The sequence below is a fragment of the Rhinoderma darwinii genome, chromosome 5 (genome assembly GCF_050947455.1).
Source record: "Rhinoderma darwinii isolate aRhiDar2 chromosome 5, aRhiDar2.hap1, whole genome shotgun sequence".
Taxonomy (NCBI): domain Eukaryota; kingdom Metazoa; phylum Chordata; class Amphibia; order Anura; family Rhinodermatidae; genus Rhinoderma; species Rhinoderma darwinii.
The window spans coordinates 155909368-155936471 of NC_134691.1; the positions used below are offsets into that span (position 1 = coordinate 155909368).

Below are 27104 nucleotides of genomic sequence, written 5' to 3' on the forward strand. Positions count from 1 at the left end.
GGTGTTTTAGCGCAATCTGCCCCTTGAGTCTGTGACTTTTTCCCTTTTTTTTTGCAATAGGAGGAAATGTTACAAGTTACAAGTTACTAGGCTGTCTATTAATGATATTTTAAGCAAAGACATAATGAAAAAGCAATTAAAACATTCAAACTGTCCTTCAGTCTTAGACAGATTCTTGTCATAAGGTTTTGCTTTCTGTTTTGAATATGGTTTAATTATGTCCTTAATTATTCCATAGTTAATTGGCACGATTGCCATTTTGGCTCCATTTTACTCAATTAAGCTCCATCGAGAAGGAAATCTTTATGTAACGCACAGTAGAGAATTAACTTATTTTGTCACAGGGATCAAAGGAGTGCACATTTTGTTTTCTTAATGGGATTGTCTCATCAAGACAACCCCGTCCATATGCTCTGTTAGGGCATATGTTTGTCATAAAGGGGAGCCAAAGTGGTGAGTCATCAAGTAAGAGCAGCTCTAAAGGTACTTTTACACTGGCCAAGTTTGGTTGGTGCAACAAGCGCCAATCGACGAGACAGCTCGTTGATTGGCGCTCATTTTCTTATTTCACAAGGAGCAAGTATAGAGACGAATGATCGTTACTCCGATCGATCGTCACTCCCACCGCTTGTCCCCATACATTTCTATCATGTCGGCAGCACATCTCCCTCTTTAGACAGGGAGATGTGCTGCCGACAACGATAATATTTTACACATTAAAAACGATACGATCCGCTGATGAACAAACGTTTGCTCGTTCATCGGCTGATCGCTGCCCTGTTTACACAGTGCGATTATCGAGAACGAGCATTCTTTGAACGCACGTTTGCCCGATAATTGGCCATTGTATAAGGGCCTTTACTCTAATGGACCAGCTCATTGCTCAGGCATTTATTGGAATGGCCGGCACGTAATACAACATTTCTCCTACAGCGACCAATGCAGGGGTAAAGTATGGCTCAACAAAACTTCACCCCCCCCCCCCCGGGGGGCTCCATGAGTCAAACAGGGCGGTCAGTTTTTAGTGAAGGATTTGTCTTATTGAGACAGCGCCTTTGAGACTAGAATTTTGACTGAATCAGATACTGAATTAACTACTGTACAGTTTCGTTTGGGGGATGCTACTGCAATGGTGCCTGTGCAAGAAATATACTGGCAGTAGTGGTAAAAACTTGGAAGTATGAGTGGAAGAAATAATCATAAATTGAAAACAGTTTCAAGTAAGTGTCTGATAGTGTCTGCAATGGTGCCTGTGTAAGGAATCGACTGGCAGTAGTAGCAAAATTTTGAAGGATGAGTGGCAGAAATAATAATAAATAAAAAGTGTCAAAAAGAAAAAGTATAATGGAGCCCATTTATGTCCACTGAGAAGTACAGTCTAATGAACTTGTGCACTATGTCTGATATTGCATACCTTTCATTACATACAAATGCAATAATGGGGACGTTTACTAATGTTTAATGTTCGTCATCATTTCAGGCATGTATAGATGTGGCCCTGCGTCTGTCCAGGCTATTAAGCATGGTCATGTTTGCTTCCAGTTTGATACACCCTTTCTTTTTGCTGAGGTAAGATTTTATTTGGTCTCATGTCAAAATTCAATGAAATAATCTCTATTTGAAAATGGCAAATACTGTTTATTACTCTTTGTTTATTATACTTTTTTTTAACCCTTCCCGACATTTGTTGAAGCTGAGTCGGTGCCACCATCCCCGGGTGTCAGACGCATGTTATAGCTAACATCATGCCTTATTGGCAGGGAACGAGGTTAGCTTAGATCCCTGCCATTAACCCCTTAAATGCAGCGGACAAAAGCGATCGCTGCATTTAAGCGGTTTGCAGCTCATCGCGGCACCCCACCAATGAAATTGCCGGGTGCCGGTAGCTCCAATGGCAACCGGAGGCCTAATACTGGCCTCCCGGTCTGCCTAGGATGGAAGCCCTCCAGGTCTCCCCGGAGGAGCGGCCTAAAAGGCTTCCGTAACCGACGGCAAGATGGCGCCGGCTCAGGAGCTGAGCCGGCGTCATCAGCGGTGGATGTCAGCTGTATGTTACAGATGACATCCACCTGTAACGGCAGGAATCGGAGCTAGCTCCGATTCCTGCCATTATCCCCTTAGATGCAGCGATCGCTGCATCTTAGAGGTTGATAGCAGATTGGAATGGCGGGGATACTGACTCCTACTATGGCAACAGGAGGCCTAACAATGGTTCTGATCTGCCATTACGGAAGTCGATTTGGCCCCTCCCGGAGGCGAAGTCTACTCGGCTTTCTGTCAGTGAACGACTGACAGATCTAATACATTGCACTACATAGGTAGCGCAATATATTAGAAAAAAAATCTGACAGTTGGACCTTCAAGCTCACTAGTTGGACTAAAAAAAAGTATAAATAAAAGTGAAAAAAAAAGTTGTAAAACATATAACAAAAGTTTCAAGTAATAAAATAAAACACTATCGCCCATTTTCGCTTGGCTAAATAAACCATATATATTTGGTATCACCGCGACCGTAACGGCCTGAACTATAAAAATATTATGTTATTTATTCCATGCAGTGAAAAAAAATAATTTGAAAAGCATAGCCAGAATTTCTGTTTTTGGTTACCTTGCCCTACAAAAATTGGAATAAAAAGTGATCAAAAAGTCGCATGTATCCAAAAATGGTACTTATAAAAACTATAGCTCGTCTCACAAAAAACAAGCCCTCATACAGCTCCGTAGATGAAAAAATTTAAGTTATGATTCTCACAACATGGCGACAGAAAAAACAACATTCTTTTAACAACAGTAATTTTATTGTGCAAAAAGTTGTAAAACATAAAAAGTGCTATAAATTAGGTATCGCCGGAATCGTACTGGCCTGCAGAATAAAATTAACATGTAATTTATGGCGTATGGTGAACACTGTATAGAAAAACTGTGTCAGAATTGCTGTTTTTTGGTCACCTTGCCTCCCAAAAAATAGGATAGAAAGTGATCACAATGGTAACAATAATAACTACAGCTCATCCCGCAAAAAAACAGCCCTCAGACCAATACGTCTATGAAAAAATAAAATTAGTTAAGGCTCCAATAAGTCAGAAAATAAAGATTATGCCTGAGGGAAATATTTCCTCTGTTTCAAAAAGCGATTTATCAAGGCCCTAAAATTAGGGAACCAGGAAGTGTAGGGCCCAAACATATCTGCTGGAAGCGAGGGTGCCCGTATTATACCAGGACAACACTTCCCAGCAAAATTCTCCAAACTGCAAAGGTGCGGAGTATGTACCAAAAGGGGGATAAGAAAGACACCTTTTATCATTGCAACACTGTGCATGAAGGATTGCTTCACAGCGTAAAACACATATATGGATTATTTTATTGTTTTTTTTACCCCATTATTATACCAACTGACTATGCCCCTGATATACTCTGCCCAGCTTACATATACCCCCACATTATAAACTACCAGTAAAACTCCAAACAAAACTACTACCAAGCAAAATCCATGCTCCAAAAACCAAATGGCGCTCCCTCCCTTCTTAGCCCTACAGTGTGCCCAAACAGCTGTTTACTTCCACATATATGGCATCGGCATACCCGGGAGAACTCTTTTAACAATTTTTGGGATGTGTGTCTCCCGTGGCACAAGCTCGGCACAACATATTTGCCACTAAAATGGCATATCTAGGGAAAAATGGAAATTTTTACTGTGCACCATCCGCAGAGCATTCATTTATGGAAAAGACCTGTGGGTGAAAATGCTCACTACACCCCTTAATAAATGTCTTGAGAGGTGTAGTTTCCAAAATGGGGCCACTTCTCAGGGGTTTATTTTATTATTTTACATCAGAACCCATGCAATTGTGAACCAATACTTTGTAAATTGCCAAGTTAGACCTCAATTTCGCATGGTACTCTTTCACTCCTGAGCCCTGTCGAATGTCCAGGCAAAAGATTAGGGCCACATGTAGGGTGTTTCTAAAACCAGGAAACACAGCATAATAATTAGAGAGCTGTCTCGTTATGGTGGCACAAGCTGGGCACCACATATTGGCATATCTATGGAAAATTTACATTTTCACTCCGCAACATCTAGTGCACACTAATTTCTGCAAAACACCTGCTGAGTTAACATGCTTACTACACCCCTAGGTGAATACCTTGAGGGGTGTAGTTTTCAAAATGGGGTCACTTTTGGGGTTTTTTCCACTGTTTAGGTTCCACAGGGGCTTTGCAAATGCGACATATCGCCCAGAAACCAATCCAGCAAAATCTGCACTCCAAAAGCCAAATGACGCTCCTTCCCTTCTGAGCCCTACTGTGTGCTCAAACAGCAGTTTGTGACCACATATGGTGTATTACCGTACTCGGGAGAAATTGCTTTACAATTCTTGGGGTTCTTATTTTCCTTTATTTGTTGAGAAAATGAAATTTTTTTAGCTAAAGCTACGTTTTAGGCCCCATGCACACAAATTTATTTTTTCCTGTCAGTAAATACTGGCGTAAATACGGGTCCTTGGTCACACGTATTCGACCCATATTCCACCAGTATTTACGGACCCGTGCCCGGAAATGCGGGTCCGGTGTCACCAGTATTCCACCCATATTTACAGACTCGTTTTCTCTGCACTAATCGGCAGCCCCTTCTCTCTATCAGGATAGAGAGAAGGAGCAGCCCTTTCGGGCAGAGTTTCCAAAGCGTTTGAAAGTTAAAAAAAGTTCATACGTACCCCAGCCGTTGTTTTGGTGACGCGTCCCTCTTCTGACATCCAGTCTGACCTCCCTGGATGACGCGGTAGTCCATGTGACCGCTGCAGCCTGTGATTGGCCTGTGATTAGCTGCAGCAGTCACATGGGATGAAACGTCATCCCGGGAGGCCGGACTGAAGGAAGAAGAAGAAAAAGAAGAGTTCTGGGTAAGTTAACTTTTAATACTATTAACTCCAGCGGTAATCACTGTCCCGGGTGCTGAAAGAGTTACTGCCGATCAGTTAACTCTTTCAGCACCCTGGACAGTGACTATCCCCTGACATCGCCTTGCAACGCTCCCGTAAGTACGGGTGCACACACGTAGCCACCCGTAATTACGAGAGCCCCATAGACTTCTATGGGCCTGCCCGTGTCGTTATTATGGCCTGAAATAGGACATGTTCTATATTTTTCAACGGCACGGGCACCTGCCCGTAAGCATACGGGAAGGTACCTGTGGCCAATAGAAGTCTATGGGCCTGTAATTACGGGCCGTAATTACGGCTCGTAATTACGGGTGTTTTTACGTTCGTGTGCATGAGGCCTAAGTGAAGAAAAAGGATTTTTTTTTATTTTCACTGCCCAATTCTAATAAAATCTATGAAACATCTGTGGGGTCAAAATGCTCACTACACCGCTAGATGAATTCCTCAAGGGGTCTAGTTTCGTAAATGGAGTGACTTTTGGTTAGATTCCACTGTGCTGGTATCTTAGGGGCTTTGCAAAAGTGACATGGTGTCAAGGAATCAATCCAGAAAATTTGTGCTCCAAAAGCCAAATGGTGCTCCTTCTCTTCTGAGCCCTGCCATGTGCCCAAACAGCAGTTTATGACCACATATGGGGTATTTCCGTACTCCAGAGAAGTTGCTTTACAAATTTTAGGAGGCTTGTTCTTCTTTATTCTTTGTGGACATTGTTTTTTTTTTTTTAGCTTAAACTACATCTTATTGGAATTTGTTTTTATTAAATATGAATTTCTGCAAATAAAAAATAAAATTTGTAAATGTCACCTCTACATTGCTTTAATTCTTGTGAGATGCCTAAAGGGTTAAGAAACTTTCTAAATGCTGATTTGAATACTTTGAGGGCTGCAGTTTTTAAAATGGGGTGATTTATGTGGTTTTGTTTTGTACAGGCCTCTCAAAACTAACTTCACAACTGAACTGGTCCCCATAAAAATAGTCTTTTGAAATTTTCTTGAAAATGTGAGAAATTTCTGCTAAAGTTCTAAGCCTTGTGACACCCTAGAAAAATAAAAGGATGATCAAAAAACAATGCCAATCTAAAGTAGACATATGGGAAATGTTAATTAGAAACTATTGTATGTGGTATTACTATCTGTCTTACAAGCAGATACATTTTAATTTAGAAACATGCTAATTTTTGCAATTTTTCGCTAAATTTGGTGTTTTTCATAATTAAATACTGAATGTATCAACCAAATTTTACCACTAACTTAAAGTCCAATGTGTCACGAGAAACCAATCTCAGAATCACTTGGATAGGTAAAAGCATTCCAAGGTTATTACCACATAAAGTGACATGTCACATTTGAAGAATAAGGCTCTATCGGGGAGGTCAAAAGTGGCTGCAGCGTGAAGGGGTTAATGAAAAACAGACCTGTGAGATTTACAACATAATCTCATATCAAATATACAATACAAATGATTCATCCTCATTTTACTACATCTTTGCCCCCACCCTCCACTATTATGTGGATTTGTGTGAAGTATTTGTGCAGAAAGCCACCAACTTGTTATTCCCCACAAAAAGAAGTGATGTTCTTGTGGGCTCCATTAATCTCTGGTCCTGCTACGGCTATAGTTCCGCCTATGTTAAGTACAACTTATAATTGTAGATCATGATGTTATAATGTGAGTGACGAAGTGCAACATTTGCATGTAGTTTGTATGTTCTCGTCTTTGCATGGGTTTCCTCCCACTCTCCAAAAACATGTTAATTGGCTTCCTATGAGATTGTCCCTAATGTCTGTTGAAGATAAAGAAATTCGATTTTGGACAGGGACTGATGGGAGTAATGACATTTTCTGTACAGCGCTGCGGAATATGTTGGTGCTATATAGACAACAGGAAATAACTAAATAAATAAGGTAAACTCAAAATGTTGTCGGGTCTTTTGTTTGAAGCTGCTGTGTACATAATTAAATAAACCCTGGTCTACAACATTATATATTAATAATATATTAGTTGAGTTATTATTTTTGGAACAATAACCCAATACTATCTTTGTCTTTGCAGGTTAATAGTGATATTATATATTCCAAGGTAATGAAAGATGGAACACTAGAGGTTCAGTATATTGATAAAACCCATGTGGGACAGAAACTATTAACTAAAGAAATCGGAGGAGATGGATCACTTGATATAACTGACCTTTACAAGTTTTCGGAAGGTAATTACAAGTTTTCAGAACTTTTTAGAATGTAATCTCTGGTTGTCAGCCTCAGGTATATCAGGGACTAAATTACTGTATGCATTATTCTAAAAACTGTGAGCACATCATTAGATTGTTCAGTTCTTTTATTTTGTCAAAGCTGGAGAAACCCTTCCTTTTGTGTGAGGGTTTGTTGCATATTCAATACACCCTGCTGGCATATAGGGCCTTATTTACACGAGCGCTGCGTATCTCGGACATGAAAGACTGCCGTTTTTCACGTCCGAGGTGCATTCGTGCTCAGCGATGCAGGACGTGATGTCACGCATCCCCCATAGTTGAGAGTCTATGAAGGGATGCGTGATGCACGAAAAGATAGGACATGTCCTATTTTCCCACGGACCCTTCACACGGTCCGTTGAAACAACGTCTGTGTGAACGGCCACATTGAATTACATAGGTCCGTGGGAAGGCCACTATTTCAATGGCCGTCCCACGGACGTTTAACACGTTCGTGTAAATAAGGCCTTAGTGGTATATTTGATCAGTGTGCAAATACCTTTATTACCCGGCGTCTATATCTTCTGAAAGTGACCTTATAGTTATTTGTATGTAGTGCTTTATTTAAAGTTGCTAATTATATATCCTGCTTGTGTTCGATTTAATCTTTTAGTTGTACTTTTAAATGAAAGGGACTGTCCAGTGGGACAATTGCTTTAACCCCTTCCCGCTGCAGCCACTTTTGACCTTCCTGACAGAGCCTTATTTTTCAAATCTGACGTGTCACTTTATGTGGTAATAACTCTGTAATGCTTTTATCTATCCAAGCGATTCTAAGATGGCTTTCTTGAGACACATTGGACTTTAACCCTTTCCCGACCACCCCACGTAGATTAACGGGCTGCAGCACTGGTCCTTGTGCCTGCAGCCCGTTAATCTACGTGTGCTCCTAACAGAGCACACAGGCGCTCCCCGCAGCCCGGCATCTCCCAGTACAGGTTGCTACTAGCAGCCTTAGTACTGGGGGAAAACATCAGGTCGGTTCACAGCGGTGATCCGAACCGATTAACCCTTTAATTGCGGCAGTCAATAGTGACTGCCGCATTTAAGTTGTTATGGCAACATCGGCACCCCGCTACGCTTTTGCGGGGGCCGATTGTTGCAGGGGGGGCAATTGCTATGGCAGGCGATTATATGCCTCCTGTCAGTGTGTAACTGACAGGTATAATACCCTGCAATACATAAGTATTGCAGGGTATTATGACAATGATCCAACAATTGGATCTTCAATTCCCTAGTGGGACTAAAAAAAAATAGTTAAAAAAAGTTTTTACAAAATGTACAAAAGTAAAATGGCAAAATAATAAAATTTAAAAATCGCCCTTTTTCCCTTATAAAGAGCTTTATTATTAGAAAAAAATAAATAAACTATGCAATATAGGTATCGCCGCGTCCGTAACATCCTGAACTATAAAAATACAATGTAATTTATCCCACACGGTGACCGCCATACAAAAAATAATAAAAAAACTATAACGGAGTCGCTATTTTTAGTCACTTTAGCGCCCAAAAAATTGCATAAATAGGGATCAAAAAGTCGCATGTACCCAAAAATTGTACCAATAAAAACTACAGTTTGTTCAGCAAAAAACAAACCCTCACACAGCTTTCCTGATGGAAAAATAAAAAAGTTGTGGCTCTTAGAATATGACGACACACAAACAAAATCATTTTTTTAAAACCGTGATTTTATCGTGCAAACACCGTAAAACATAAAAACCTATATACATTTGGTATCGCCATAATCGCATCGACCCACAGAATAAATTAAATAGGTCATTTATAGCGCACGGTGAACGCCGTAAAAAAAAAAGAATAAAAAACAATAGAGGTTTTGACGGCCTAATTACACTAAATTCAGCAAAGAACCTATGGGATTAAAATGCTCACTATACCCCTAGACAAATTCTTTTTATGGCTTGTATTTTCCCAAATGGGGTCACTTCTGGGGGGTGTCCACTGTTTTGATCCCTCAGGGGCTTTGCAAATGCGACATGACACCCGAAAACCAATCAAGCAAACTTGAGCTCCAAAAGCCAAATAGCGCTCCTTCTCTTCTAAGCCCTGCCGTGTGTCCAAACAGCCATTTATTACCACATATAGGGTATTGCCGTAATCAGGAGAAATTTCTTTACAAATCTTGGGGATCTTTTTCTTCTTTATTCCTTGTAAAAATTAATAATTTCTACGTTTTATTGGAAAAAATTTAGATTTTCATTTTTACGGACTAATTCAGCAAAAAAACTGTGGGGTTAAAATGCTCTATACCCCTTGATGAATTCCTTGAGGGGTGTAGTTTGCCAGTGTCTTTTTGCGGGGGTTTCCACTGTTTTGGCACTACAAGACCTCTTCAAACCTAACATGATACCTAAAATATATTCTAATAAAGAGGAGGCCCCAAAATCCTCTAGGTGCTCCTTTGCTTCTGAGGTCTGTGCTTCAGTCCATTACCACACTAGGGCCACATGTGGGATATTTCTATGAACTGCAGTATCTGGGCAATAAATATTGAGTTGCGTTTCTCTGGTAAAAGCTTTTGCGTTACAGAAAATAATGGATTAAAATTGATTTTCCGACAAAATAAAGAAATTTCTAAATTTACCCACTGCTTTAATTCCTGTGAAACACCTAAAGGGTTAAGAAACTTTCTAAATGCTGTATTGAAAACTATGCAAACATAAAGTAGACATATGGGAAATGTTAATTAGTAACTATTGTGTGTGGTATTACTATCTGTCTTACAAGTAGATACATTTAAATTTAGAAAAATGCTAATTTTCTCTAAAGTATGGTGATTTTCACAAACAAATACTGAATTTATTGATCAAAGTTTTCCACTATTATACAGTACAATTTGTCACGAGAAAAAACTCTCAGAATCGCTTGGATAGGTAAAAGCATTACCAAGTTATTACCACATAAAGTGACACATGTCAGATTTGAAAAAATTGGCTGCATCCACAAGGCCAAAACAGGCTCAGTCGTAAAGGCTTAGGGTTAGTGGTAAAATTTGGTCGATACATTCAGTATTTAATTATGAAAAACATCAAAATTTAGCAAAAAAATTGCAAAAATTAGCATTTTTCTCAATTTAAATGTATCTACTTGTAAGATAGATAGTAATACCACACACAATAGTTGCTAATTAACATTTCCCATATGTCTACTTTAGATTGACATCGTTTTTTAAACATCCTTTTATTTTTCTAGGACCTTACAAGGCTTAGAGCTTTAGCAGAAATTTCTCACATTTTTAAGAAAATTCCAAACTGCTATTTTTACGGGGACCAGTTTAGTTGTGAAGTGGCTTTGAGGGGCCTATACAATACAAATCCCCATAAATCACCCCATTTTAAAAACTGCACCACTCAAAGTATTCAAAACAGCATTTAGACAGTTTCTTAACCCTTTAGGCATCTCACAAGAATTAAAGGAAAGCAGAGGTGAAATTTACAAATTTTTTATTTTTTTTTGCAGAAATTCATATCTAATAAAAAACAATTCTGTAACACAGAAGGTTTTACCAGAGAAACGCAACACAATATTTATTTCCCAGATTATGCCGTTTTTAGAAATGTCCCATAGTGTGCTAATGGACTGAAACACAGGCCTCAGATGCAAAGGGGCACCTAGAGGATTTTGGGGCCTTCTTTTTATTAGAGTATATTTTAGGCACCATGGCAGGTTTGAAGAAATCTTGTGGGTCCAAAACAGTGGAAACCACCCAAAAATACCCCATTTTGGAAACTACACCCCACAGATGTTTCATAGATTTTATAGGAATCTGGACGTGAAAATAATTATTTTTTATTTTTTCCAATAAGTTGTAGTTTTAGCTAAATAAAAAACAATCTCCGCAAGGAATCTGGAAGAAAAAGCCCCCTAAAATGTGTAAAGCAACTTCTCTGGAGTACGGCAATACCCCATTTGTGGTCATAAACTGCTGTTTGGGCATATGGCAAGGATCAGAAGAGAAGGAGTGCCGTTTGGCTCTTGGAGCACAGATTTTGCTGGATTGGTTTCTTGGCACCATGTTACTTTTGCAAAGCTCTTAAGGTACCAGTACACTGGAAACTACCCAAAAGTGACTCCATTTACGAAACTACATCTCTTGAGGAATTCATCTAAGGGTGTAGTGAGAATTTTGACCCACAGGTGTTTCATAGATTTTATTAGAATTGGGCGGTGAAAATAAAACAAATCCTTTTTCTTCAATAAGACGTAGCTTTAGCTCAACATTTTTCATTTTCTCAATAAATAAAGGAAAAAAAGAACCCCAACATTAAAGCAATTTATCCCGAGTACGCAATACCCCATATGTGGTCACAAACTACTGTTTTGGCACACGGTAGGGCTCAGAAGGGAAGGAGCACCATTTGGCTTTTGGAGTGCAGATTTTGCTGGATTGGTTTCTGGGCGCTATGTCGCATTTGCAAAGCCCCTGTGGAACCAAAACAGTGAAAACCCCCCAGAAGTGACCCAATTTTGGAAACTACACCCCTCAAGGTATTCACCTAGAGGTGTAGTGAGCATGTTAACCCCACAGGCGTTTTGCAGAAATGAGTGTGCACTCAATGTTGCAGAGTGAAAATGGGAATTTTTCCATAGATATGCCAATATGTGGTGCCCAGCTTGTGCCAGCATAACAAGACAGCTCTCTAATTATTATGCAGCGTTTCCCAGTTTTAGAAACACCCTACACGTGGCCCTAATCTTTTGCCCAGACATTCGACCAGGCTAAGGAGTGAAAGAGCACCATGCGAAAATGAGGCCTAATATGGCATTTTACAAAGTATTGGTTCACAATTGCAGAGGTTCTGATGTGAAATAATAAAAGAATCCCTGAAAAAGTAACCCCATTTTCGAAACTACACCACTCAAGGCATTTATTAAGTGGTGTAGTGAGCATTTTCACCCCATAGGTCTTTTCCATAAATTAATGTGCTGCAGATGGTGCAAAGTGAAAATTTCAATTTTTCCCTACATATGCCATTTCAGTGGCAAATATGTTGTGCCCAGCTTGTGCCACTGTAGAGACACATCCCAAAAATTGTTAAAAGGGTTCTCCCGGGTATGGCAATGCCATATATGTGGAAGTACACAGTTGTTTGGGCACACTGTAGGGCTCAGAAGGGAGGGAGCGCCATTTGGCTTTTGGAGCATGGATTTAGCTTGGTAGTCGTTTTGTTTGGAGTTTTACTGGTGTTACCGTTTATAATGTGGGGCATATGTGAGCTGGGCAGAGTACATCAAGGGGAAAGTCAGGTGGTAAAATAATAGGTAAAAAAAAAATAAAAAAAATAATCCATAGGTGTGTGTTACGCTGCAAAGCAATCCTTCATTGTGTCACACTGATAAACGGTGTCCTTTCTCATCCCCTTTTGGTCCACACTCTGCATCTTTGCAGTTTGGGGAATTTTGCTGGGAAGTGTTGTCCTCGCTTCCAGCAGATATGTTTGGGCCCTACCTTTCATGGTTCATAAATTGCCTCTTGAAACAGAAGAAATGTTCCCCTCGGACCTTTGCGAGACGAGCTATAGTTTTTATAGGTATCATTTCTGGATACATGCGATTTTTTTATTACAATTTTTGTAGGGCGAATTGACCAATAAACAGAAATACTCTCATTTTTTTGAAAGTTTTTTTTTTACGTCGTTCATCTCGTGGGTTAAATAACATTATATTTTTATAATTCAAAAACTTTACGGTCGCGGCGATACCAAATATGTATCGTATATTTATGTTTTTTCTCAATAATAAAGGATTTGATAAGGGAGAAAGGGTGATTGTGTTTTATTTTATTACTTGAAACTAAAGTTTTATATGTGTTACAACTTTTTTTTCCCCTTTTTTTTACACTTTTTTTAGTCCAACTAGAGGACTTGAAGGTCCGACTGTCTGATTTTTTTTTTCTAATTCATTGCACTACCTATGTAGTGCAATGTATTAGATCTGTCAGTCGTTCACTGACAGCAAGCCAATTAGGCCTCACCTCCAGGCGGAGCCTAATCAGCCTCCGTAATGGCAGACCAGGAGGCCATTATTAGGCTTCCTGTTGACATGGCAGCAGTCGGCAGCCCTGCGATTGCATGCAGGGCTGCCGATCTGCTGCCATCCTCTAAGATGCAGCGATCATGGCATCTAAGGGGTTAATGGCAGGGATCGGAGCTAGCTCCAGTTCCTGCCGTTACAGGTGGATGTCAGCTGTAACATACAGCTGACATCCACCGCTGATGACGCCGGCTCAACTCCTGAGCTGGCACCATCTTTGTCGTCGGCTACGGAAGTCTTTAAGGCCACACCTCTGGGTAGGGCCTGGAAGGCTTCCGCACTAGGCAGTCCGGGAGAACAGTATTAGGCCTCCGGTTGACATTGCAGCCACCGACACAATGGCAATTTCTTTGTTAGGTGGCATTGAGCTTCAAACCCCATAAATGCATCGATCGCTTTTGACCGCTGCATTTATGGGGTTAATGGTGGGAATCGGAGCTAACGTCGCTCCCCACCATTACAGCAGGGTGTCAGCTGTAATATACTGCTGACATCGGGGGATGATGGCACCGACTCAGCTTCCGAGCCGGTGTCATCCATTTGTCATAGGGGTACGGCAAAATGCGGGAAGAACTACCTTTCCATGACATATCCATACGAAAAATGTCAGGAAGGGGTTAAATATGAGGTATGCTCTGAATAGCTATATACTGTATAAGTAAGTATATGCTATGTACCCTTTTTTTTTTTTTTTAAAGATCATGCTAGCAGCAGTTAGCTGCAGGTACGATGCCAGCAGTAGTCATGGGTACAGAGGTCGTGGCGATTTTCAAACTACCACATCCCTCCCCTAGCAACAGGAGGGAAGTAATAAGATGAGATGTTCCCCTACATTCTGCTGATGCCTGGACAGTTGTTTTAAAGGCTATGTACACCTTTGAGGGATTTTTTTTTTTTTAATAAATAGATCAGTCGGTGTGATTTTTTTTTTTTTTTTTTTTTAAGTTAAACTGTTAGTATATAAATGATTAAACATTGTTCGAATTTTTTACATTTTTTCACAAGTCAGGAAATATTATAAATTAGATTCTAATTTATAACATTTCCATGTGCTGGTCACTAGAGGGAGCAATTCCCAAGATTGAAGCATTGGCATGTGGTAAAGCAACCTCATTGCTTTATGCCGCAAAATTGGAGAAGACACACTCGCTCGAGCGTCCTCAAACAATCCCCCCTCCTTTATCCTGGCTAGTGCCAGGAGAAAGGAGGGGGTTGAATGTTCAAACCTCCTACACTGTGTGTCGCCATGTTTTGAGCGAATGCACAGTGTAGGAGGATTAGATACAGTGGTAAATACACAGTATAACACGAACATACACAAACATAACTTACCTGCTCCTGCCGCTGCCTCCGCTACGTCCGCTCCCTCCGCTCCTAGTCCTTGATTCTGAACATATGGACGGAAGCCGCGACCGGAAGTAGTCATCTTACTGTCCGGCCGCGACTTCCGGTCCACATGAAAATGGCGCCGGATGTCGCTCGGCCTAAGACCTTCCTTTTGGACTGTGTGGGAGCCACATAGTGGGGAAACACAGACGGCGTACGCTATAGTGAATGGAACGGCTCCCGTTCGCATTCACTATGGGGATGTATGTGCCGTATTCCATCTCTGTATGTGTCGTTAATCGACACATACAGAGATGAAAAAAAAAATGGCAGCCCCCATAGAGAAGTAAAAGAAAGAAAAAACACAAATAAATAAAATTAATTTTAATAACATACTAAAAGCAAAAACATATAAAAAAAAAATTTCGGGACACCTTCCCTTTCAGGCATATTCTATGAATAATATTTCTACCATTTAATTACCTTGTAAAGTTACATCTTGTATTAAAGTAGTTAAATAGGTTGTTTGGTATAGAAAACCGATTTTAAAATACCATGTTAGGGGATTCTGAGTTAATAGAAGAAGGTATCCCTTTCAGGACCTCCATCTATAAGCCAAAGCAAGAGGGGCTACAAAGAGCGGCTTTCACACCCAAGGACCTGGCATATCTGTGTACTACTCGGTCAGCCCATTGTTTTCAATGGGCCCTTTGTAATGCTTCATTTACTCTATATTGGCAATGCAGGAAAACTGAATACCTGCTGCAAAGATCTCCACAGCTGTACATGTGCACTCTCAGTGGGAGCGATTTCTCGCATTTTTGCATAAATGTACATTCCAGTGATTAGCATACAGCAGTTGTGCCCACCAGGTCACCAGCGACTGACAGCTGCAATCCCGCTCTAATGGCTTGGATTGGAGAATACTGTACGTTTAACCCCTAAAAACCTCAGTGTTTGCAGTGTTAATAAAGGGAGGGGTCTCCCTTTCCATTCCCCGGTGAATAGCCTGAGTATGTATACCATAATAGATGCCTGTGCATATTATTATGCACAATTATAATGTACTGGCATATAGACACATTTTTAAAAAATTAAGCGTACCTAAGCTTTTAGGGGACTTTTCAGAATAAGCTATCATAGGTGCGTATATGATGAATAACACAAATTCTGGCCATTATATCACTTGTAGCCTTCATTATTTTAGCAGTTTTCCCCTCTTCAGGCTGTATCTCCTTGGCCTTATTCACACGAGCGTATTTCACATCTGTGTTACGCACGTTAAAACAACGGACGTCACACCTATGCAATTCAATGGGGCCATTCAGACATTCAGTGTTTTTCACGCAGCGTGTGTCCGCTGCGTGAAACTCACTGCATGTCCTATAGTTATGCGTTTTTTGCGCATCACGCACCCATTGAAGTCAATGATTGATTCACGCAACAGTTGCTAAAGAAATGATGAGAAAAAGAAAAACACCTCCTTCCGTTTTTTTTACTGACGTAAAAAACGTGTGACATTCGGATGACATACGCAAGTAAAAAACGCAGATGCGCACCGTTCACGGATGTCACACGGAACTGCAACACGCGCAAAACGGACACGCTCGTGTGAATAAGGCCTAATTCTCCATTTTCTCTGAGCTAGTAAGTAAAGCCTGTTATCATGTCTACCATGCATAGCACACATAGGAAAGAGAACATGTTGCTCCCTTATCTCTTTGAATCACACCCTCAGAAACAGCAACAACATGGAGGACAGTAAACAGCAGTACTGGGCAGTGTAGCTATGAATGCAGCATTGGGCTGAGAATGTAGCACTTGCTAGGAAGCTGCTGCAGAGTCTCTCTCTCTCTCTTTCTCTTTCTCCTCCTGCTCCCTCCCCTTTCCATAGACTCATATGGGCAGCATGTAACCTGATCCTTCAGTTAGCTGATAGTCCATCCCATCTTGAGGGGATGGATTTCACAGTAAATTCCAAGTAGCAAACAGTTAGGAGGGTGGGGGAGGGGGAAGCCTGATAAGTGGAGAAAGGCATTTAAAGAGGCTCTGTCACCAGATTTTGCAACCCCTATCTGCTATTGCAGCAGATCGGCGCTGCAATGTAGATTACAGTAACGTTTTTATTTTTAAAAAACGAGCATTTTTGGCCAAGTTATGACCATTTTTGTAGTTATGCAAATGAGGCTTGCAAAAGTCCAAGTGGGTGTGTTTAAAAGTAAAAGTCCAAGTGGGCGTGTATTAGGTGCGTACATCGGGGCGTTTTTAATACTTTTACTAGCTGGGCGCTCTGATGAGAAGTATCATCCACTTCTCTTCAGAACGCCCAGCTTCTGGCAGTGCAGACACAGCGTGTTCTCGAGAGATCACGCTGTGACGTCACTCACTGGTCCTGCATCGTGTCAGACGAGCGAGGACACCGGCACCAGAGGCTACAGTTGATTCTGCAGCAGCATCAGCGTTTGCAGGTAAGTAGCTACATCGACTTACCTGCAAATGCCGATGCTGCTGCAAACAAGCCCCATACGGCTATGTGTACAGTAACATTTAAATGTTATTGCTCTCTAAATGCAGTGATGAAAATTAAAAAAATGATTGTGTCGTCAAAGCTCAGGGTTAAAGCGATTCGCCTAATGTAGTATGTTTCATGTTTACACTAAAACAAGGTACATTATCTCACAACAAACAGAGAAGTCAAATGTTGCCCACTGTAAATAATAAATGGCGTAATTGTCCTTTGTTAGACTTTATGCAGAGTTTCAAGAATAAACATCTCAGCTCCCTGTCTGCAAGCAGCTGAACGGAGCGACTCCCAGTGAAAAACCTCATGTAATCTGCTTATTGGATCGGAGCTGTGCTATAAGACTGGGTTGTCTATGTCAGACAACCTCATTAGATCATTTCTTTAAGGCCCTATTACAAGGCCCAATATGGACAGCTCGTTGATCGGTGCTCATTTGCTCTTTTCACAAGGAGCAATGCTTGGTTATGTATAGGGACGAGCGATCGTTGCCATAATCGTTCGTCCCCATGCATTTCCATAATTTTGGCAGCACATCTACCTGTCTACACAGCAAGATGTGCTGCCGACAACGATAATATTTATTGCTGCATAACAACACTATCAGCCGATGAACGAGAATCGCCTGATTGTTGCCCTGTTTACACTCGGGAGCAAGTGTTCATATGAAGGCTCATTTGCACAATAGTAGGCTCATTTAAAAGAGCCTTTAGGCCAATTTCAAATGGACCCCCACAGCTCTAATAAACCAAAAAGATTACTTTGAATCCTATAGTAATCTAAGTTTGTTCCAGTAGGATCACAGGGGTCAAGTTCTTTCAGGCATAATACTGGCATTAAAATGTGTCTTAAGCTGGCCCTACACATTAGACAGTGGCGTAGCTATAGGGGTCGCAGCGGTCGCAGTTGTGACTGGGCCCCTAAGCCTGGGGGGCCCACGGGCCCCCGTTGTTGCCATACAGCAAGTTTCCTAAATAAATCTTCTGTGTCGTGAAGCCGGCACTTCCTGGTTACTACGGTCACATGGTACACTTAGTGTACCATGTGACCGTGTTCTCACGTGACACGTCTTCTTGACAGTGGAGCGGAAGAGTCGGTTCGGAGGACTCCAGGTAAGCTGCAGTCTGGAATGTAATGTATTGTGTGGTGTTGTAATGTAATGTGTTGTAATGCAATGTAATGTGTTGTGATGCCTTGTAATGTATTGTGTTGTATTGTGCTGTTTGCGGTGGAGAGGGGGGGGCGTTAAATCACAGCCCCCCTCCTCTCTCCACCGCAAACTCCACAATCCAACACAATACAGTATAGTACACATGAGTGTATGAGAGCGGGGCTGCGGCTTTGTAATACAGTCACTGCCCCGGCCCCCGCTCCTGAGTCCTGACATGTGCGCGCCGTCAGGATGATGCGATGCGGCCGGCGCTGCACTAATGATCTGCGGCACTGAAGACAGAACATGGCGGGTGCATTACAAAACACCCCGATGTTCTGTATTCAGTGCCTGAACCGCCGCTCATTACTGCAGCGCCGGCCGCATCTCCTCATGCTGACCGCGCATGCACTTAAAGTCAGGAGCGGGGCAATGGCTGTATTACACAGCCGCAGCCCGGCTTTATAACGGCGGAGATCAGAGAAACCTCTCATCTCCGCCGCTATTCTCGTGAATACTGCGATCACAGCGGACTGCAGTATTCAGGGGAAAATGAAAAGGGGGATGCCCCTGGATCGCGTCACAGGGAATTCCTGTGACGCGATTGAGGGACATACCATATATGGGCAGACAGCCCAGGGTCCATTGAAGGACCCCAGTGCTGTCTGACCATATTTCCTGTTGTTAGGGCATACTTAGGTATGTCCTAACAACTGCCTGTGTACTATCCGTACACAGGCTAATTTACTGGGATATATCTGATATATGCCAGTACATTAAAGTTTAAAAAATAAAGTAAAAACAAAGTAATGTTAAATAAAAAAAAAATACACATACGTCTTTTTTACAATAAACATTAAAATAAGTCTCAATACATAAAATATACATATAATCGGTATTGGCGCGGCCGTAATAACCTACACAACTATTTTTTGCATCATTTATGTGTACGCTGTAAAAAATAAAATAAAAACTGCTTTCTATCACTTATTGTGGGGCACGAGGTGCGATGATGAATTTAACCTCCATGTGCCTCACATTAAGGGCTCATTTACACGAGCGTGTGGGTTTTGCGCACGCAAAAACCGCGGCGTTTTGTGTGCGCAAAAGGCACTTAACAGCTCTGTGTGTCAGCCCTGTATGATGCGTGGCTGTGTGCTTTTCGCGCAGCCGCCATCATTATGACACTCTGTTTGAATGTTTGTCAACAGAAAAGTGCTTCCGTGTGGTGCGCGTTATTTTCACGCTCCCATTGACTTCAATGGGTGCATGATGCGCGAACAGCGCACAAAGATAGGACATGTCGTGAGTTTTTTTCAGCGGACTCACGCCCCCATAGACTAATATACGTGCGTACGACACGCGTGAAAAGCACGCGTGTCGTACGCACGTATATATCACACTCATGTAAACCCGGCCTAACAGTAATTAACCCCATCATGTACCTAACACATTAACCCATTATGACTGAGAAACATGATGGGGTTAATTACTATTAATGTGAGGCACGTTCAAAATTCAGCATCACACCACGTGCCTCACATCAGAAAACAAAATAACTTTTTTTTTTTTATTACTGTTGGCAAAGTAAACGAAGTATCGGTATCGTAGTGCAAATTTTGGTATCGTGACATCCCTACACTGTGGGTCGCGTCCCCCTGGGGGTTCGTGTGAAGACCTCCGGGGGGTCGCGAGTCACTCACTGAGGTCCCGGTTCCATTCAATGCTCGAGCAAGGAGCTGACATCTCCTTGATCCAGCATTCACTGTGCCCTGAGCGGCTCGGCGCAGGCAGGTGGGACGCAGCGACATCATCGCGCCTGCCTGCCTGCGCTGAGTCACTCATAGTACACACAGGAGGAGGCGAAGGATCCTCCACCCAACGTGGGAACGGTGATAGGTAAGTAATTATGTTATTTTTCTATTATGCACATATCGGAGCATTATACTGTATGGGGGCTGATATTGCGGGGGGGGGGGCATTATACTGCATGGGGGCTGATAAGGTGGGGGGCATTATACTGTATGGGGAGCATTTTACGGTATGGGGCTGTTATGGGGGGCATTATACTGTATGGGGGCTGATATTGCGGGGGGGGCATTATACTGTATGGGGGCTGATAAGATGGTGGGCATTATACTGCATGGGGGCTTATATGGAGGAATCATACTGTATGGGGTGCTGTTATGGGGGGGGGCATTATACATTATGGGGCATTATATTGTGTGGGGGCATTATACTATGGGGGCTGTTGGGCAAGGCGTCTGGGAATAGGCGCGCGCAGGGGTCTGATGATGATGGTGGTGTTGGGGAGTGGTAGGGGGGCACAAGCTGAATTCTTGCACCCGGGCCCATGAGCCTTTAGCTACGCCCCTGACATATGATATATGTTGGCCGAACCCGCTGATTTTGGCGGGACCGGCCAACCATCTAATGTGTATGGTGGTGTCCCGACTCTTTACCTATGGCAGATGTCGGTGGAGAGTAGGGTAGGACGTGTTGAATGTGAACATGCCTGATCCTTTTGTTCATAAGTAGATAACTTGCTGCCAGAGGAGCAACTTTCTTCCTTATCCCTGTTGAAAACCCATGCACGTTTGCTTGAGCCGAGCGTGCATGTGCATTGGGGAGTCAGGAAGAATATCTGTCGGCCAAACAATCGTTTGGCCGACAGCTATCTAAAGTGTATGACCATCTTTAAATCACATTTCATAGACAGGTAACTTTAACCCCTTCCCAATGTTTGCTGTATACTTACATCATTGCCGGGTAGGGGGGAGTATGAAGCTGGGTCACGGGCTCAGCCTGCTCCATACTATGTGGGTGTTGACTGTTTTATACAGCCGACACTTCACTGTAACGAGCGGGCTTCTGCTCGTTTAACCCCTAGGATGCTGTAAAGGTTTTTTTTATGTACAAAAAAATATTAAAAGTTAAATTAATTTTTTTTACCATTCTCCCCCTAAAGTATTGCAAAAAAAATAACAATAAACATGACTGGCATTGCCGCGTTTGTAAAAATCTGAATTATAACAATTTAACATTTTTCAACCCGCACTGTAAACGCAGTAAGAAATTAATTTAAATGCCAGAATCGCTGTTTTTTGGTCACCTCATCTCCAATAAAATATGTTATAATAAGTGATCAAAAAATTGTATGTACCCCAAAATGGTATGATTAAAAACTAGAGCTCGCCCACAAAAAAATAAGTCCTCCTGCCTCTCAATCGACAGAAAAATAAAAAAGTTATGGCTCTCGGAATATGGTGACACAAAACAAATGTTATTTTTAATAATTATTTTTTTCCTTGTAAAAGCAGTAAAGCAGTAAAACATAAAAACAAATACATAAATTTGGTATCGCCGTAACCGTATTGATCCGCAAAATAAATAAACATGTCATTTTAATTGCATGGTGAATGCCATAAAAATGAAACAAAAAAGAATGGAGAAATCACAGTTTTTTTCCCATTCCACCCCACAAAGATTTTTTTTACAGTTTCCCAGTACATTATATAATGCCATGAAAAACGACACCTCGTCCCACAAAAAACAAGACCCCATACGGCTTTTTTCCATGAAAAAAAAAGTTATGGCTTTTAGCAGGTGGGGAGGAAATAACAAAAATGTAAAATCTGAGAAATGGCTGCAGTGGGAAAGGTGGAGATTTGTTGTTTCTGTCTAACGCAGTAATTCCCAGTCCCTTAACTATGGACCACTGAACGCCTGCAAATTCCCCATCCTGGGGAACCCCTACAAGTATTCCATGCATAGTGCAAAATTGAAAGCTCTCGGTGTAGCTGTGCTTGGAAAACACTTGTCTAGAGATCTTGTACTTTCAGGATAAGAAAAATTACAGAATACAGGCCAAACCCAGGAATATAGGGGGACTATTGATAAATGTAAAATTTACATACTGGAACCATTAAACACAAATCTACAGGTTTGGTGTTTTGTTTGACGTGGTGAAAAATCTGAATGTAACATGGTCCTAGAAATTGTATACAACCGTCACACACAAAGTTACACATCCAAAGCCATCTAATGAGAGACCTGGACATATGCCATAGAGGCACACAAACCAACGTTCAATAATTCAGTGGCAGACCACTAAGGGCTCTGAACCTCCAGTAGGCTGGATACACATAAATAATGCAAAGTTTCCTCAATCAATCAGAGAATAATATTGCAAAGCAAACACTAACTGATAATCACTCTCATTATTTATGCTAATATTGTAATGATTCTATTAATTACAAATCATATTTTATCCAAAACCGTCGTCCGAGCACATGAAGCCACTTGCTGCTGAGAATGTATTTTGTTTGTGCGGAATTTGGCGGTCTGTGTACCGCAGTTATTGTTATTCAACCAGCCTCATAGATAAAAACTGCAGCTCTCAAGAGCCCAAAATGCAACCCTGTGACAAAACATATGCACTTTTCTTACTCAAATGAATTCAGACCACACGCTGCTGGAATCATTGAGATGTAGCCAGTGTATGCCTGAAAGAACATGTTAATGAATGGTAGAGTAAATATTTTAGCATTTATTGCAGCTTTGGTATGAAAGTAAAAGGGAAAGGAAATTGGAAAAAGTCTAGTAAGAGAAAGCATGTCAGTGATCACCATTAGGGTTTTTCAATATTTAATGGGAGGGCTATTTGCCATGCAATCCCTGGGAGATTTGTAGTGTGAGTACTGTGAGGTTGCTTAGTTACTGGATCCCAAGAGGATGGATGTGAGGAAACGTTGTAGAATGAAAACCAAGCAGTTAACAAGAGAGTAAAGCAATGACATCCAACAGGAAAGCAGAAAGTGTCACACACAATCCCGGTGCCTAATAAACACTAAGCCATGTAGTGTGTAATATTACTTTGGAATCCGGTTAGAAGAAGAAAGGAAATATATTAAAGAAACAGTCATTCCAATAGGTATATTTCTAAAGAGATACTATCCACATTGCTGTGTTTCTGTATACTTGTATAAATAAAACATTCGGGGAAATTTTTTAATACCCCTAAATGTTTTATTAAATTTAGAAATTGCTCTTTTTAGGCTCTGTTCACATTTGCGTCAGAGGCCGTTGAAAATGTATCGGATTTAATGAGTAGAATAGCACGGTGTGCAGCGCTATTGTTTCCATCAAAACCTTGGAGGCCATGACAGAATCTGGCAGGCCCCATTATAAGTCAACACGGTCAGTCAGGAGCCAATATATCCAATATACGACCGATTAGGCACTGCGTCGTGGTTTAGGTTATAAATGAATGCCTTCCTGTTTCCTAACCCAAATAAAGAAATTAAGTTACAATTTTTTCAAGTCTGTAAAAAAATGGGAGACTAAGAATCATCTGGGCTTCCAGGCAGAAAGGGTCATAGTGATGTTGTATCGCAACATCATCCATTGGCTGCCACAGGAAAGTACATTCTTATGGACGAAACATACCAACAGCCTATAACCATTGGACGATGCAGTAACATAACGTGATGTCACTATGGATACAACATGACTGTGGCCTAGTAGTTGTTGCGCCAGAGTGTAGATAGTGAGTACTTGCTGGCTACCTGCATCTGCCACTAGGCAACGTTTACTAAACATAGATTTTTTAAGCTCCCGTTGAACTCCATGGGAGGGGTATACATTTGCATACAGCAAGCTCCTCCTAGTGGTGGCTTTTGGCAGCCAGAATGTTTTGATGGGAAGCAAAAGATTCAGAGCTTTGTATAAGAAGAACAGATCTCTGACCCCTTTTGGGGTCTACTAGTGCTATGAGCCCTTGAACAGACCCTAATTGCTCAATCAATTAGTCCGATCCTTATGGTAATGAGATGATTTTTTATTTCCCCAAAGGATTCTGGGAATACTGCTAACATTTCTAGTTTATTTTGCTAGATAAGACATAGATCTCACATAATTTTCCTAGTCTCATGCCATTTCCCAGATGGATAATTTCCTGTGAGAACTTGTGCTTTAAAGACAATGGTTACGATTCAGCAGGCTTGGCAGTGATCATGCCTGGGAGTGGATGGTAAAATGGTTGATTTAGTGCTGAGGGGACAATTACTTTTTCACGTAGAGCCAGGTAGGGCTGAAAATCATTTTTCCTTCAATAAAGGAAATCATCATTTAAAAACAGCATTTTGTATTTACTTGGGTTATCTTTGTCTGATATTAACAGTAGTTTAATGATCTAAAACTTTAAAGTGTGAAAAATATGCAAAAAAACTTATTTTGTAAAGTAGTGGGGGAGCCTTCCACATGACCAAAATCTGCCAGCCGGGGGGGTAGACTATGTTTAATGACCCGTTGATGCTCTCATTTAAATAGATCTTTCTTTTAAACCCTTAATGACCGGGCATGTTTGTACCTTAATGACCAAGCCAGATCTGGTATGTCTGACTTTATCAGAGAATAACTCTGTGAAAGTTTTGAATATCCAAGTAATTCTGACATTGTTTTTTCGCCACATGTTGTACTTTATTTTAGTGGTAAAAGTAGACTGATACGATTTGTGGAAATTAATTAAAAAATAGAAAAATAGAAGAAATTTTGTAAAAATTACCATTTTCCCCTATTTTTAACTGCAATATGTCACATATGTACACACATACTGTACAGTTTTTTTAATTAAATATATATTTCTATCTCTTTACTCTACTTTGGCAGCACTTTTGAAAAAATAAAATCAATTTTCAGCAATTTAGAGGACTTACAAATTGAATAATAATTTTATAAATTTTGATGTACATTTTGTTTTCCTGCACCAAGCCAGGTTTTCAGAGGCTCATAGGTCTCAGAGTGATGGAAACCCCCACAAATGACCCCATTTAGAAAACTAGACCCCTTAAGGTATTTACCCAAGGGTATAGTAAGTATTTTGACCCCACAGTTTTTTGCTAAATTTAATACATAGCAGGTGAAAAAAAAAAGAATTTCACTTTTTTTCATAAAAGTATCAGTTTGAAGACCAATTTCTTTGTAAAGCGACCATGAGAATGAAGAAACACACCACAAAATCTATCACCCTGTTTCTCCTGTTTTCAAAAATACCCACATTGTGGCCCTAATGCGCTGCCTGGACACACGGCAGGACCCAAAAGGAAGGGAGCACCCGGAGGCTTTCAGGACTCATATTTTGCTTGAAAATATTTTAGGCCCCACTGTACATTTGGAGAGGCTTTGAGCTGCCAGAACGATAGAAACTCCCCATAAACGACCCCATTTAGAAAACTAGACCCCATAACGTAATTATTTAGGTGTATAGTAGGTATTTTGACCCCACAGTTCTTTGCTAAATTTAATGCATATCAGGTGAAAAAAAAAACAAAAACACTTTTTTCATAAAAGTATTAGTTTGAAGACCGATTTCTTTGTAAAGCGAACATGAAAATGAAGAAACACACCCCAAAATCTATCACCCTCTTTCTCCTGTTTTCAAAAATACCCACATTGTGGCCCTAATGCGTTGTTTGGACACACGGCAGGGCCCCATAGGAAGGGAGCACCCGGAGGCTTTCAGGACTCATATTTTGCTTGAAAATGTTTTAGGCCCCACTGTACATTTGGAGAAGCTTTGAGCTGCCAGAACGATAGAAACTCCCCATAAACGACCCCATTTCGAAAACTAGACCCCTTAAGGTATTTATCTAGGGGTATAGTTAGCATTTTGACCACACAGGTTTTTCGCTAAATGTATTGGAATTAGTCTGTAAAAATTAAAATGTACTTTTTTTCTGAAACAACATAGAAATTTTTATTATTTACAAAGAATAACGAAGAAAATGCACCCCAACATTTGTAAAGCAATGTCTCCCGATTACGAAAATACCCCATATGTGGTAATAAACTGATGTTTGGACCCACAGCAGGGCTCAGAAGGGAAGGAGCGCCATTTGGATTTATGATTTTGCTGGAATGGTTTTCGGCGCCATGTCGCATTTGCAATGCACTGGAGGGACCAAAACAGTGGAAACCCACCAAAAGTGACCCCATTTTGGAAAAACCTTCAAGGAATTTTTCTAGGGGTATAGTGAGCATTTACACCCCACGGGTATTTTGCAGAGTTTATTGGAATTAGGGCGCGAAAATTAATATTAAAATTTTTTCCACTAAAATGTTGCATTTTCTCATTTTCACAAGGGATAAAGGAGGAAAAAAACAACCATTTTTTATAAAGCAATTTCTCCCAAGTACGGAAATACCCCACATGTGGTCAAAAGTTTTTTCATTAGAAATGAATTGACCCTTTCAGGACTGATCCATTTTTTGCTTTCATATTTTAGATTTTCACTCCCCGCTTTCCAAGAGCCATAACTTTTTTATTTTTCCATCAATAGAGCGGTGTGAGGGCTTATTTGTTGCGGGAGGAGCTGCAGTTTTTATTGGTACCATTTTTTGGTGCATAAAAAGTGATTCAAAAGTTGTATTACATTTTTTTTTTTAGAGCGAAGTTGACAAAAAAAAAAACTGCGATTTTGGCGGTTTCAATTATTACATTTTTTTAAGGTGTGCACTGTGCAAATTAAATAATGGTATATTGTAATAGTTCGGACTTTTACGGACGTAGCGATACCAATTTTGTTAATTTTTTTACATTACTTTAGAAGAAAAATGCGAAAAGGTGTTTTGTTTTTTTAACTTTAAAAAAAAAAATTCTCACTACTAATAACTATAATTCTTCTACACATTTTATTAATCAATCCCCTTAGGGGACTTGATCCAGCGATCATTGGATCACTGGTACAATATACTGCAATACTAATGTATTGCAGTATATTGTTATTCTTACAGGCTTCTGTAACAGAGCGATCGCTGTACCTGTCCGTTAGTACCGAGGGGGCCTGCTGTAATACACAGCCGACACCC

General features: G+C 40.8%; 1 protein-coding gene across 1 annotated transcript in view; it reads left to right on the plus strand.

Moving 5' to 3' along the window:
* Positions 1–27104, plus strand: part of F13A1 (coagulation factor XIII A chain) — a 152143-nt gene that overhangs the window by 93501 nt on the left and 31538 nt on the right. The window contains exons 9-10 of the mRNA XM_075828449.1: positions 1481–1569; positions 6993–7146. Coding sequence (XP_075684564.1) covers positions 1481–1569; positions 6993–7146 — 243 coding nt within the window. The remainder of the gene's footprint in view (positions 1–1480; positions 1570–6992; positions 7147–27104) is intronic.